General features: G+C 40.0%; 2 protein-coding genes across 2 annotated transcripts; one reads left to right on the forward strand and one right to left on the reverse strand.

Moving 5' to 3' along the window:
* Nucleotides 1–1,732: 1,732 nt before the first annotated feature.
* Nucleotides 1,733–12,125, reverse strand: LOC131342548 (bactericidal permeability-increasing protein-like). Its single transcript, XM_058373583.1, has 17 exons — nt 11,898–12,125; nt 10,939–11,026; nt 9,846–9,966; nt 9,476–9,590; nt 8,576–8,707; nt 8,343–8,498; nt 5,179–5,242; nt 5,044–5,104; nt 4,873–4,964; nt 4,625–4,801; nt 4,201–4,260; nt 3,137–3,304; nt 2,973–3,040; nt 2,845–2,887; nt 2,706–2,769; nt 2,547–2,623; nt 1,733–1,901 (listed from the first exon to the last, which is right to left on the reverse strand). Exons 2-17 carry the CDS (start codon nt 10,951–10,953, stop codon nt 1,860–1,862), a joined length of 1,455 nt encoding a protein of 484 aa, XP_058229566.1. The 5' UTR covers nt 10,954–11,026; nt 11,898–12,125; the 3' UTR covers nt 1,733–1,859.
* A 313-nt stretch (nt 12,126–12,438) lies between these two features.
* LOC131342549 (bactericidal permeability-increasing protein-like) lies at nt 12,439–15,044 on the forward strand. Its single transcript, XM_058373584.1, has 7 exons — nt 12,439–13,112; nt 13,213–13,280; nt 13,366–13,408; nt 13,484–13,547; nt 13,630–13,706; nt 14,678–14,733; nt 14,823–15,044. The coding sequence occupies exons 1-6, from the start codon at nt 12,930–12,932 to the stop codon at nt 14,720–14,722; spliced, it is 480 nt and encodes a 159-aa protein (XP_058229567.1). The 5' UTR covers nt 12,439–12,929; the 3' UTR covers nt 14,723–14,733; nt 14,823–15,044.
* The last annotated feature ends 201 nt before the right edge of the window (nt 15,045–15,245 follow it).

Consider the following 15,245-nt stretch of genomic DNA (forward strand, 5'->3'; position numbering starts at 1 on the left):
CAATCAAAACAATCAATCAAAATCACAAACATTTTGGACTTCATTCTGAGAAACTGATAGGTTTAATTTCCTAGAAAATAGACTGAATTATTTACATTTTCAATCCCATGCTCTGCTCATTAGACCATAAAATATTAGGGTGAATATTAGGACTTAAAACTAATCAAATTAACATCATCAAACATCCTGCCCACTCCTTTCCCAACACACTTCACAGAAAGGTTTATCACTGCTGCACAGCATGTAACTGAAAGATCTTTAATAAAACTGTGTACATTATGTTATGCTTGAAGTGTGGAGAGCAAACCTCTTTAAACAGGTTCTATAATTGAGAACAATTAATATCCAAATATTATATATGCAACTGTTTTGTTTGTATCTGTATTGTTAGTGTATAAGGAGTTTTCAGTTCCTTTTGGGGAACATGTGAAGTTCTCTCTATATATGCACAACAGGAAGTGAAAAACATGTGTGTATATATATATATATATATATATATATATATATATATTATATATTATATATATATATTTGTTATGGGACCCTTGTTGTTTTGTTTCCTGTTTTTTCTCTTACCAGGCATCTTGTGTCACTTTGTAACTCATGTAACACCTTTTCATGTCATTATTCTATAATAAAATAATAAAATCATTATTCTATTCTATTCTATTCTAGTCTAGTCTAGTCTAGTCTAGTCTATTCTGTTGTTTTTGTATTCTATTCTCTTCTTTTTGTTTTCTATTCTAGTCCATTCTATTCTATTGTTTACTGAGTACTGCAACTCGCGTTTTGTTGTCCGGCAACAATAAAATCATTATTCTATTTTATTCTATTCTATTGTAGTCTATTCTGTTGTTTTGTATTCTATTTGATTATATTCTCTTCTTTTTGTTTTCTAGTCTAGTTCATTCTATTCTATTGTTTTTTTATTCTATTTGATTCTATTCATTTTGTATTATAATCTCTTCTTTTCTATTCTCCTCTATTGTTTTTGTGTTCTATTCTATTCTATTCTATTCTATTCTATTCTTTATATATATATAGATATATATATCTCTCTTTCATTCTATTCTATCATATTCTAATCTTTTCTGTTATAGTCTCTTCTGTTCTATTTCTTTCTAATCTTCTCTATTCTGCTTTTTATATTCAGTCATGTTCTAGTATTTTCTATTTTTGTTCGTTCCATCATATTCTAATATTTTCTGTTCTATTCTGTTCTGTTTTTTTTATTTTTTATTTTGTTCCACTCTATTCTGATCTTTTATATTCTAATCTTTACTGTTATATTATGTTCTGGTCTGTTCTTTTCTAATCTATTCAGTACAATTCTATTCATTAAATAAAAATTAATCCCAGACTTTAATTTAATTGCCTTAGATTGATGTATCATATCCAGTTCAGCGTGTGAAATTTCTGAATTTATTCTTACAATGGTATGCACTGGTGTGTGTAAAGTGGGGTGTCGTAAACAGGGATTTAAAAGTGAGATGAAACTGTCTCTGAGGCCATCTAGTGGCTGGCTGCAGTACGCTCAAACCAGCTACAACTCCACCTTTAATATGTTAAGATGTCTATAATATCGTCTCTCATCTCAACATCTCTCTGCTGCAGATTACGTCAGTGAACTCCCAGAGCCTGTGAGGCCACGCCCTGAGCCACACCTTCAGAGTGACAACAGGAAATGGACTTGTGAGGATCATCGTAATGAACAGGTCGTTGCATGATAACAGCCAAAGAAATATCACATGTTTATTTATGTATACATGGACTCGTACAAAGGTTATGGATTGTTACACAGAAAGGATTTGAACAGTTGAAAACACAGGAGTCCGCCGTTAGAAGACATCAGATAAGGCTCATGGACCGAACTGGACGTCTGTTCCGATCAACACATGATCCTGGAAAATGTCAAGAAATCAAGACTTAACATATATATATATGTATAGTTTGGACACACCTTTTAATTCAATGTTTTTTGTTTAGGGATTTATTTTCTACATTCTAGAACAATACTGGAGATTTCAAAACTATGAAATAACACACATGGACTTAAGTAATCCATATGTAACGACAACAAAAAACAGTGAGTTGTTATTTTAAGACACGAAGGTCAGGTGTTCTGGAATAGTTCTTGCAAGAACAGTATTGTCAAGTGCATTTGCAAAAACCCGTCAAGCACCATGATGAAACTGGCTCACATGAAGACCATCCCAGTAAAGCAAGACCAAAACTTACTTAGGAGAAGTTCATTTAGAGTTACCAGCCTCAGTAATCACCAATTAACAGCACCTCAGATTAGAGCCGTTATGAAGGCTTTACAGAGCATCAGTAGCAGACATATCTCAATATCAACTGTTCAAACGACATTATTGTGGATTTCGTCCGCCTTCAGCATTGTTTTACAATGTAGAGAGAAATAAACATCAGGAAAGACCATGGAATTAGAAGGTGTGTCCAAACTTTTGACTGGTAGTGTATATATATATATATATATATGCATGCATCTATTATAACATTGTCTGATTTGTATTTCATTCTCATACCTTCAGGATTTGAAGCTGAGTGTTGAGCAAATTCATTTTTCCAATGGAAGGCAGAGGGTAACCTTGCTTCAAGTAAGCTGTGGAGAGCATTTTAGAGATTTATTTTATATGTTTTTAAATCAATACAATGAATCACAGTGGATCAGGTCATGTACTCACAGTTCACTTTGGGAATCACAACAACTTTCAAGATCATGTTGAAAACACTGTCCAGTGACTTCACCTGATGGACATGAAAACGATCGTTAAGATAAATCTGTGCTTCAGCAGATGTCATAAAATGTGTTTGTATTCATACCTGAAACGGTCCCACGTAACTTGTCATTAATGCCATGTCCATTCTATAGAAATATATAAACAAATATGTTCAAATGAAATACGTTCAGCTGGAATATTTTACAGTTTATTGCATCTCATATAACTTACCCATTGAGACTCAAAACTCCAGCCACTTTGAGGCCGCTGACGTAAATCTGAGCGCTCACGCTGGCATTCTGAACACACACACACACACACACACAAAACACACATCAGGTGTCAACAAATATTAAACTCCTCCCACAAAATCTCCTCACGTCCGTGTAACTCACCACGCTGAGGATGAACACCAGAGACAGTGTGGCGTTGGGCTGAATAGCGTAGGCTGTAACGGTGCTGCTCACCCGAACCGTCACGTTGTTGGGCTGAAATGTGATGTCCGGCTCCTTCACAGCCTTCACCAGGAGCTTCATCATCAGGCCAGGGTACTGCTTAGCAATCTGGAGTGACGTCATACATGCTAATAATAAATTGAGAGCTTGGAATTATATGATTTTAAGAACATTATGTTCCACCATGTTGCCCAATTAAACACACCTCTAAAAAGTCCATGTTTTAAATATTCCTCACCCAAATATACACCGACATAACGACATAACATTATGACCACCTGCCTAATATTGTGTTGGTCCCCCTTTTGCTGCCCTGACCCGTCATGCACTGTGTATTCTGACACCTTTCTATCAGAACCAGCATTAACTTCAGCAATTTAAGCAACAGTAGCTCGTCTGTTGGATCAGATCACACGGGCCAGCCTTCTCCCCCGTACGTGCATCACCCCACAAGAGCTGCAGTTTTGGAGATGCTCTGATCCAGTGGTCTAGCCATCACAATTTGGCCCTTCATCAAACTCGCTCAAATCCTTACGCTTGTCCATTTTTCCTGCACATCAACTTTGAGGACAAAATGTTCACTTACTGCCTAATATATCCCACCCACTAACAGGTGCCATGATGAGATCATCAGTCTTATTCACTTCACCTGTCACTGCTCATAATGTTATACCTGATCGGTGTAGACCTGCTAAACGTCACTCATTAAAGGGATATTCCACCCAAGTATACAGCTAATAAATTCTTTTCATTAACGAGATCTTTTTCCCAAACACTATACAACCAAAAACGTCCATGTTATGTTTCCACTTAAGAAAATATTTCACCTTAACCATGCTAATAATATTCTGCCATGTATGTTAGCTGCCATCTTAAAGGTGGAATTTAATCTTAACCTTAACATTATTCTATTACTATGTAATTATTAGTCTGTGCTTTACACGCAGAAGATGAGAGGCATGTCTCTGTGCTTGTAAGGGGAAAGAAAAGAAAAGTTTTCGCACTTGTGGAATGAAAGTCCCAAATGTCCTTGTGTTCAGTCGAATAGGAAAACCAGATGGGATCTGAAAGGAGAAAAGTTTAACAGTCAGTCAATCTATGAACAGGATTTAGTGCACTGCAAAGTCTAAAAATCTAAAGATATCTATTAACTTTAATGGCATCCTTTAAGAAAAGAACAAAAAACCAAGCCCTGTCGATCTCCACAAGTTCAACAAGATGATGTTTGTCTCCGTGGAAACGAACATCAGCCTTCACAATCCCTGACTAGTAGATGTCCTGTGATGGAGACAGATCCAGAGCTTCTTTAAGCTCCTGTTAGAGAAGCAGGTTTCATGTGCCAGTTCTTAAAGGGTGCCAATATTTTTAGTTATAGTAATAATCATATCCGATTAAATTTTTATAAGAACCTGTCAGGTTGTAACTCACCATGTCGTCTGTTATGTAGAGACTCAGCACTCCGGCGTTGTTGTACACGAAGCCGGCTGAGTTCAGGGTGAAAGCTGATAACGCGATGTACAGCATGTTGGTGTCCTGATCAGGCAGAGAGAAGGGTGTCGGGGAGAACGGAGGCTCCTGGTGATGCCCAATGTTGTAGAACTCGCCCTGCAGAGAAAGAGAGATATGTGATAAATATTACATCGACTTATTTCAGGTACAATTCAGCTTCAGCTCACCTTTAAGCTGAGATCGATGCTGGAATTCGAAATGAGTGGAGACTCCACCATGGAATACTCGATTTCGGCGTACTTGTCAACTGGCGCAAGAACTGAAAGCGTACGTAAAATCAGGGATAGCAGACATGTTGGTAACGTATTTAAAATATACTGAGTGCGTATCGATCGTACCGTTTAGAGTTTTCAGATGGGGATTCATCTCGTCTATGGCTTGAGCCACCAGAGAACAGATCTGAAACAAAAAGGCTTTCTGTTTAGAATGAAATGAAAAATCCTTTCTTTTAATTGACTTGGTAGTGTTGATACCTGATTCTGTAGCGCTTTGCGCAGAGCCTTATCGACGTAGCTCTTGAACAGGTTATACAGCCAGCTGAGTGGGGAAGAAAACAGAATAAAATATTACTGTTTCTCTGTGCGGGATAATAGGAGCATAATATTCAAACCATGTCAAAGGTAGTGACTGTTCCAAAGAATCCATTTCTTTTCCTATGCATCTGAGAACGAGTGAAATACAGCATTTCTTTTGTGGTCAAAACATATTTACTGGAAATAGAGAAATGTTTACTTTTTATTATGAGGAATTATTAGGAACCAGGCTTCAGATGTTCAGACTGGGTGAATCTCTGACAACTTTCTCCTCAGAGCCCTGTTCTTCCTCAGAGCCCTGTTCTTCCTCAGAGCCTTGTTCTTCCTCAGAGCCCTGTTCTTCCTCAGATCCCTGTTCTTCCTCAGAGCCCTGTTCTTCCTCAGATCCCTGTTCTTCCTCAGAGCCTTGTTCTTCCTCAGAGCCTTGTTCTTCCTCAGAGCCTTGTTCTTCCTCAGAGCCCTGTTCTTCCTCAGAGCCCTGTTCTTCCTCAGAGCCCTGTTCTTCCTCAGAGCCCTGTTCTTCCTCAGATCCCTGTTCTTCCTCAGAGCCCTGTTCTTCCTCAGATCCCTGTTCTTCCTCAGAGCCCTGTTCTTCCTCAGAGCCCTGTTCTTCCTCAGAGCCTTGTTCTTCCTCAGAGCCCTGTTCTTCCTCAGAGCCCTGTTCTTCCTCAGAGCCCTGTTCTTCCTCAGAGCCCTGTTCTTCCTCAGAGCCCTGTTCTTCCTCAGAGCCTTGTTCTTCCTCAGAGCCCTGTTCTTCCTCAGAGCCCTGTTCTTCCTCATAGCCCTGTTCTTCCTCAGAGCCCTGTTCTTCCTCAGAGCCCTGTTCTTCCTCAGAGCCCTGTTCTTCCTCAGAGCCCTGTTCTTCCTCAGAGCCTTGTTCTTCCTCAGAGCCCTGTTCTTCCTCATAGCCCTGTTCTTCCTCAGAGCCTTGTTCTTCCTCAGATCCCTGTTCTTCCTCAGAGCCTTGTTCTTCCTCAGATCCCTGTTCTTCCTCAGATCCCTGTTCTTCCTCATAGCCCTGTTCTTCCTCAGAGCCCTGTTCTTCCTCAGAGCCTTGTTCTTCCTCAGATCCCTGTTCTTCCTCAGAGCCCTGTTCTTCCTCAGAGCCTTGTTCTTCCTCAGATCCCTGTTCTTCCTCAGAGCCTTGTTCTTCCTCAGAGCCCTGTTCTTCCTCATAGCCCTGTTCTTCCTCAGAGCCCTGTTCTTCCTCAGAGCCCTGTTCTTCCTCAGAGCCCTGTTCTTCCTCAGAGCCCTGTTCTTCCTCAGAGCCCTGTTCTTCCTCAGAGCCCTGTTCTTCCTCAGAGCCCTGTTCTTCCTCAGAGCCTTGTTCTTCCTCATAGCCTTGTTCTTCCTCAGAGCCCTGTTCTTCCTCAGATCCCTGTTCTTCCTCATAGCCTTGTTCTTCCTCATATCCCTGTTCTTCCTCATAGCCCTGTTCTTCCTCAGAGCCCTGTTCTTCCTCAGAGCCTTGTTCTTCCTCAGAGCCCTGTTCTTCCTCAGAGCCCTGTTCTTCCTCAGAGCCCTGTTCTTCCTCAGAGCCCTGTTCTTCCTCAGAGCCTTGTTCTTCCTCAGAGCCTTGTTCTTCCTCAGAGCCCTGTTCTTCCTCAGATCCCTGTTCTTCCTCAGAGCCTTGTTCTTCCTCAGAGCCCTGTTCTTCCTCAGAGCCCTGTTCTTCCTCAGAGCCTTGTTCTTCCTCAGAGCCCTGTTCTTCCTCAGAGCCTTGTTCTTCCTCAGAGCCTTGTTCTTCCTCAGAGCCCTGTTCTTCCTCAGATCCCTGTTCTTCCTCAGATCCCTGTTCTTCCTCAGATCCCTGTTCTTCCTCATAGCCCTGTTCTTCCTCAGAGCCGTGTTCTTCCTCAGAGCCGTGTTCTTCCTCAGAGCCCTGTTCTTCCTCATAACCCTGTTCTTCCTAAGAGCCTTGTTCTTCCTCAGAGCCTTGTTTTTCTGCTCACCATGGTTGTAAAGAATGATTACAGTGTAACCTCGGGATAGGAATTCCCTCCCTTTAGAATTTTCGTCTTAAGAATTGGAATTTTGCAAGAAATTTGCATCGGCATACGAAGCATTTCCGGCATACGAGTGAACCAAACCAGTTGCATGTATATCTGCGAGCTGTTCATAACTTGTTAGCATCAGTGGAAAGCCAAGCGAAGCCAACCGAAGCGAGTTCACCAATTTTACGATTTTTTTTCAATCAGTGAAAGCTGTTTGGAAAGCGTCAACCCACAATATCAACGTTGCCTTCGGCATGCATTCAAAAACTAGGTGATTTTCCGGGCGTTTTTTTGTTTACAGATTGGTGGCGTGGGTGGTCTGTTCTATTTTTAGCCCAAGCTTGGTGACACGACTTCCTGTGAGGACCCTTGACCTGGAATGCTTGGCTTGGGTCAGTTCTTTGTAAGGAGCCATACAGTTTACATACGCTTCGTATTGGTAATATTGGTCATATTTTTGGGCGGCTGGAACGGGTTATCTGCATTTACATTATTTCTTATGAGAGAATTCGTTTCGCATTACAGATTTTCACCTTAAGAACTCACCTCCCGAACGCATTAAATTCCTGTGCCGAGGTTCCACTGTATTTGAGTTACTATAGACTACCTGTTAGCTCAGACCAGTCTGCTCATTGTCCTGTGATCTTTTTCATCAACTGGAGCAGACCTGGCTCTGACCTCTCTCGGCAACAATGCATTTCACTTGTAGAACTTTACCCAAAATCAGATGTAGTTAGAAAGTGAATAACAATTTGCTGATTTGGATTCTAATACCTTAGGACGATTTAGTAATTTTTTAAGCACAGAGCATGTAGCTCTATGCCGAAGCTGAATCACTCCACAGGCACAAGAAGAAGAGATGTCCAGTGTCTTAGTGGTTCAGTGTCAAATGATCATACTGTATTGTTTTCTATTTGATTCTGAAACTAAACTGTGAGATACTTATTAGCTATGTAGTACAGTATCCTGACATGAACCTCATAGATGTTATAGAAATTATTAAATTTGCCTTGTAAAACTGATGATCTTGCCTTTTAAAAATCTGATGTTATAGCAATACAACTTCTTATTTATATAGATAATTGCAGCCTCGCAGATGCGTCTGCTTACCTGGCACCTCCATGAAACTTGATACTGACGTCACCAACAGAGGCTGCACAGTTAGCGCTGCTGACCGTCGGCCGTCCCGTGTCATCGCCTTTAACCCCGATGGTGACGCTGATGCTGAGTTTTTTGACGGACAGGTCGAATGAACCGCTGTCCTTTCTACACAACGTACACCGTGTTGAGTACAAATGTCTTACAGTACACAGAAAACAGACCATGGTGTGACATTTGCGTACATGATTCTCAGGTACTTGACTCTCCAGTTGCCGTGCAGGTTAATGTAGGCATCGCCGATGAACAGACTCACCCCGGTGCCAGGTACTAACCCCACCCCAGACTTAGGCAAGCCGAGATCCAAGATCCGTATGCTGTCAGGAACAGAAATGATAAATATAACAAAGATTATCAGGATCAGTCCACACTTATTGTATCATATTTCATCATCCCTTCCATGTTTGTTTTTCAGCAGGATTATTCTTAGTTTCATAATTATTGGCACCTCTATGATTTTCCTCTGTAGAGAGTTACACAATACAATGCCAAACGTTTTGGGACACTAGAGCCAGACCTTCTCATCAGTGCCTGACCTCACAAATGCGCTTCTATAAGAATGGTCAAAAATTCCCATAAACACACTCCTATACCTTGTGGAAAGCCTTCCCAGAAGATTTGAAGCTGTTATAGCTGTAAAGGGCGGGACAACTCCATATTACATTCATGTGCATGTAAAGGCAGACGTCCCAAAACTTTTGGCAATATAGAGTATGTTCATAACAGTCTGTAAAAAAAACTAACACTATTACTAATTCATACAAAGTTACTGTCCAGACAATGTGTTTTGTTTTATTTTTGTTCAATTTTTCGGATCTGAAATCTCTACTTTACATATTGTTGGCTATCTACCTGACAAAAACTTTTTTTAAAAATGAAATCGAACCGGTTGCAATAAAATGTTTTTATGATGTTCACTTTTTTTAATATTTAAGTATATGCTTCATTTTTAAAAGAATTCTCTTGCAATTAATTCTAATAAGAGTAAAGATTTAAAAAAAAAAAATGCATTAGAATTAGGAACCTGGTCAGATTCGGTCCATTTTAAAGTAGAATATAGAGATCGAGTAGACTGGCCGTCTCACCCTGTCAGACTGTACGAGACTTTGCCGATGGGAGACACTTTCTCCGAGCCGCTCAGATCTGGGATTTTAAGGGTTTTCAGCTTCTCCTGTAAGGTGATGATGCCAATCTGGCGACCTGCGTGACAAACAAAAACTCAGAACTATAAAATTGTACAGAGGTGAAGAGGAAAATGAAGAGGAAACTAAAATGGAGTTCCTTTAAATATCAGGCCTGTTTATTGTTAATAATACAGCTGTATTAATGACAGTACAGGATTTCAGAATGGCAGTAGACTTCTCAGATTATGATTTCTCCCTCATATACAAATATATTACTGTATTTATGTTTGCTATATAAACTGTTCAGCCTTCTCTATAGTGCAGCTCTCACCATACTCCAGGCCATGCTGAGTGAGTCTCACTTTAACCCCGGGGTTAGTTCCCGAAGCCTCCGGAGAGAGAAAGATGAGCAGAGCCGACACATACCACAGAGACAGCATGTCCACTCCGTCCTAACACACACACACACACACACACACACACAGTGGGCACCAGGCCTGATCAGCAGCACGTGTGTGTAATCTGTTCCTCTGTAAACCCTTTATGCTATTTTGGAAAGCTGACACTTTCGCAAATGCTGTCTCTTGCTAAGTCAAGGCTTTTAATCACACTAGATAACACACACACACACACACACACTCACACAGGCAATTCTGTGGCCTGTGCTGATAAAAACACTGACTAAATTTATCTTTAAGCTGCACTATATGACAATCCAGAGCGGTATTCAGTGGATTATAACAGCATATATATTTTTATAATAATAATAATAATAATAATAATAATAATAATAAATTATTAATAATAAAAATGTAATAAATTATTAAATAAATTATATAAATAATATTTATATATTCTATAAATATTAATAATTATATATTATATAAATTATATTATAATTAAAAAATCAAAATAATTTAATTAATTTTAATTTAATTAATTTTTTAATTAAATAAGTGAAATAAGTCAGAGAAAGAAAATAGAGTTTAGAGCTGAGTAAATGTTTTTGCATTTTATTTTTTATAGAAAAGCAACACTTTTGTCTGATTATCTGATGATATTCATATACAGAAATCACATCACATGAATTTACAAAGTTAAAAAGATTGTTTTTGTGTTAAAATTCATTTAACATCCAGCACAGATTAGGGAATCTTTTTTTTTAATTTATTTTATTTATTTTTCATTTTATTGACCTAGCTTATCCATTTGCAGCATGTGACTAACAGGAAATTCATGAACTTCCTCATGCAAGGTTATGGAACTTCGTTGAATGATTCACTTAAACTCCTACCCTTTCCATTTCAAAGCCGAAAACCACAAATGAATCGAATTCAGCTCTTCGTGTACATTATAGTACAGGTTGCGGATGTGTGTGGATTGTTGTGGGTGTAAGAGGGAGTTATATGGAGCTGCCAGCGTACCCAAACACGCGCCATGTGACATGTAATACACTCTGTCTTCAGTGATGTTTAAGACGAGCCGTCTCGATTTACTGAAAGAGCTGTGTGTCTGGAGAAAAATCCCACATGACTGCTATTAACCTCTGAATTGAATCAAGGACTTAATTACACAAATCTACAAACCAAGCATCGACATGACCTGAGAATTGTTTGCAACTTTGATATGACTGCTGGATCAGTCTTCATGAAGACTAGAATTATTATTTATTTTAAGGATCTTTAAAAAAGTGCAATCTGTATATACACCGATCAGCCATAACATTGTGACCATGTGAATAACACTCCGAACACACTGAGTATCTCCTCGTCATGGCACCTGTTAGTGGGTGGGATATATTAGGCAGCAAGTCAACATTTTGTCCTCAAAGTTGATGTTAGGAGCAGGAAAAACGGACAAGTGTAAGGATTTGAGCGAGTTTGACGAAGGGCCAAACTGTGATGGCTAGACCACTGGATCAGAGCATCTCCAAAACTGCAGCTCTTGTGGGGTGTTCCCGGTCTGCAGTGGTCAGTATCTATCAAAAGTGGTCCAAGGAAGAAAAAGTGGTGAACCCGCCGACAGGGTCATTGATCACAAGGCTGACCCGTGTGGTCCGATCCAACAAACAAGCTACTGTTGCTCAAATTGCTGAAGAAGTTAATGCTGGTTCTGATAGAAAGGTGTCAGAATACACAGTGCAGGACGGGTCAGGGCTGATTTGGCAGCAAAAGGCGGAACAACTTAATACTAGGCGGTTAGTCATAATGTTATGCCTGATCTGTGTATAGATATATTTATCTTGTAACAAACATCTTTTTAAAAAACAACAATAGATTTTTGCATCTGTGCTATCATGAAGAATTGTTTTTTAAATAATAATAATAATAATAATAATAATAATAATAATAATATGCTAAAACAGATTTGCATGCAGATTTACCTTGAAACGTTGCAGTAATGCCTTCCTTCTCTGTCTCTGCTTCTCTGTTTGTCAGGAAAGCAGCAGCTCCTGAGCTGGAGTGAAAGAGGGAAGTGAAACCTGTGACAGATCATTCACCAGACCGTGAGAGCAAATCCAAATTGATTTACAGCCCTCGTGCTCCTAACAAGGAACTAGTTGCAGAATGTATTGAACGTCTAACTCCCCCACTGAAACACTCGGGTCCAAAATGTCCAAATCCTGGTATGAGACATTTGTGCAATCACAAACCACGAGCAAACAGTAGGAGTTGGGTAAGAAAAGAAAAACCACATTCCAACTCAATAAGTGCAAAAAGTGGGTGTGGCAGAGATGGAAAAGCTTTCAGCTCACATGACGGCACATGTGATTTACAGGTGATATAATTCTTTAGTTATGAAACTATTATGAAAAGTGACCAAACAAACTTCACATCAAATATTAACCAAGCATGCACCGACCACACATAACATTATGACCACTGAGAGGTGAAGTGAATAAGACTGATGATCTCCTCATCATGGCACCTGTTAGTGGGTGGGATACATTAGGCAGTAAGTCAACATTTTGTCCTCAAAGTTGATGTTAGAAGCAGGAAAAATGGACAAGCGTAAGGATTTGAGCGAGTTTGACGAAAGGCCAAATTGTGATGACTAGACCACTGGATCAGAGCATCTCCAAAACTGCAGCTCTTGTGGGGTGATGCACGTACGGGGGAGAAGGCTGGCCCGTGTGATCCGATCCAACAGACGAGCTACTGTTGCTTAAGTTGCTGAAGTTAATGCTGGTTCTGATAGAAAGGTGTCAGAATACACAGTGCATGACGGGTCAGGGCAGCAAAAGGGGGACCAACACAATATTGGGCAGGTGGTCATAATGTTATGTCGGTGTATATTTGGGTGAGGAATATTTAAAACATGGACTTTTTAGAGGTGTGTTTAATTGGGCAACATGGTGGAACATAATGTTCTTAAAATCATATAATTCCAAGCTCTCAATTTATTATTAGCATGTATGACGTCACTCCAGATTGCTAAGCAGTACCCTGGCCTGATGATGAAGCTCCTGGTGAAGGCTGTGAAGGAGCCGGACATCACATTTCAGCCCAACAACGTGACGGTTCGGGTGAGCAGCACCGTTACAGCCTATGCTATTCAGCCCAACGCCACACTGTCTCTGGTGTTCATCCTCAGCGTGGTGAGTTACACGGACGTGAGGAGATTTTGTGGGAGGAGTTTAATATTTGTTGACACCTGATGTGTGTTTTGTGTGTGTGTGTGTGTGTGTGTGTGTTCAGAATGCCAGCGTGAGCGCTCAGATTTACGTCAGCGGCCTCAAAGTGGCTGGAGTTTTGAGTCTCAATGGGTAAGTTATATGAGATGCATTAAACAGTAAAATATTCCAGCTGAACGTATTTCATTTGAACATATTTGTTTATATATTTCTATAGAATGGACATGGCATTAATGACAAGTTACGTGGGACCGTTTCAGGTATGAATACAAACACATTTTATGACATCTGCTGAAGCACAGATTTATCTTAACGATCGTTTTCATGTCCATCAGGTGAAGTCACTGGACAGTGTTTTCAACATGATCTTGAAAGTTGTTGTGATTCCCAAAGTGAACTGTGAGTACATGACCTGATCCACTGTGATTCATTGTATTGATTTAAAAACATATAAAATAAATCTCTAAAATGCTCTCCACAGCTTACTTGAAGCAAGGTTACCCTCTGCCTTCCATTGGAAAAATGAATTTGCTCAACACTCAGCTTCAAATCCTGAAGGTATGAGAATGAAATACAAATCAGACAATGTTATAATAGATGCATGCATATATATATATACATGTGATTTACTGGTGATATAATTCTTTAGTTATGAAACTCTTATGAAAACTGACCAAACAAACTTCACATCAAATATTAACCAAGCATACACCAACCACACATAACATTATGACCACTGAGAGCTGAAGTGAATAAGACTGATGATCTCCTCATCATGGCACCTGTTAGTGGGTGGGATATATTAGGCAGCAAGTGAACACTTTGTCCTCAAAGTTGATGTGTTAGAAGCAGGAAAAATGGACAAGTGTAAGGATTTGAGCGAGTTGGATGAAGGGACAAATTGTGATGGCTAGACCACTGGATCAGAGCATCTCCAAAACTGCAGCTCTTGTGGGCTGTTCCCGGTCTGCAGTGGTCAGTATCTATCAAAAGTGGTCCAAGGAAGGAGCAGTGGTGAACCGGTGACAAGGTCATGGGCGGTCAAGGCTCATTGATGCACGTGGGGAGCGAAGGCTGACCAAAACATGAGCTACTGTTGCTGAAGAAGTTAATGCTGGTTCTGATAGAAAGGTGTCACAATACACAGTGCAGGACGGGTCAGGGCTGATTTGGCAGCAAAAGGGGGAACAACACAATATTAGGCAGGTGGTCATAATGTTATGCCTGATCAGTATATTTAATTCAATTCAATTTATTTGTGTAGCACTTTTAATAATGGACATTGTCTCAAAGCAGCTTTAGAGAAGTATAGAAACAACAGAAAAAATGCTTAATGTTTAAAGTTAATTTGCTAACATTTATCCCTTATGAGCAAGCCTGAGGCGACGGTGATGAGGAAAATCTCCCTGAGATGATATGAGGATGAAACCTTGAGAGGAACCAGGCTCAGAAGGGAACCTCATCTTCATTTGGGTGACACTGGACAGTAAATAATGTAAATGTTGACAATGTCTTTTTTTTTTTTACAGCAGTTTGTAGTCACGTGGAAGAATTGTGCAACCAAGAGCTCATGAGGAACAAATAGGTCAGGGAAGTTAATTAGCACTAATTCCTTGATTGAGTCAATGGCAGTTCAGAGACGGCGTGATAGTCTCCGAGTTGTTCTATCCACAGCTGTCCACTGGGTCATGGGATGTCCATGCAGATCTATCTCCAGCAGCAGTGAGCACCACCAAGTGACGAAACCCCAACTAGGGGTAGAGCATCTGGATGGATCAGGGAGGTCCGGAAAGAAGATGTTCCCAGTCACACTGGGAACTCAGAACACTGGGAGCTCAGGAGTGTGACGTTCAACTCGACAGAGAGACAGAGAGAGAGAGATAAAAAAAAAAAAAAGTAGGTATGCCTGTGATCATGTGATATTTAAAGACAAAGTAGATTATATGCATATTTATTTACTAGAGTCAGAGCTTTATATTCCTGAGCACAAACCAGGTGTGTGTTATGAAGATAGAAAGCCAAATTTAACCCCCTTTTAAAGCCTTTAAACCTGGAAATAAAACAGACTGGTGGGAAACAGTCACTGGTCCTGAAATT

This window comes from Hemibagrus wyckioides, linkage group LG21 (genome assembly GCF_019097595.1).
Source record: "Hemibagrus wyckioides isolate EC202008001 linkage group LG21, SWU_Hwy_1.0, whole genome shotgun sequence".
In the NCBI taxonomy this organism is placed as follows: domain Eukaryota; kingdom Metazoa; phylum Chordata; class Actinopteri; order Siluriformes; family Bagridae; genus Hemibagrus; species Hemibagrus wyckioides.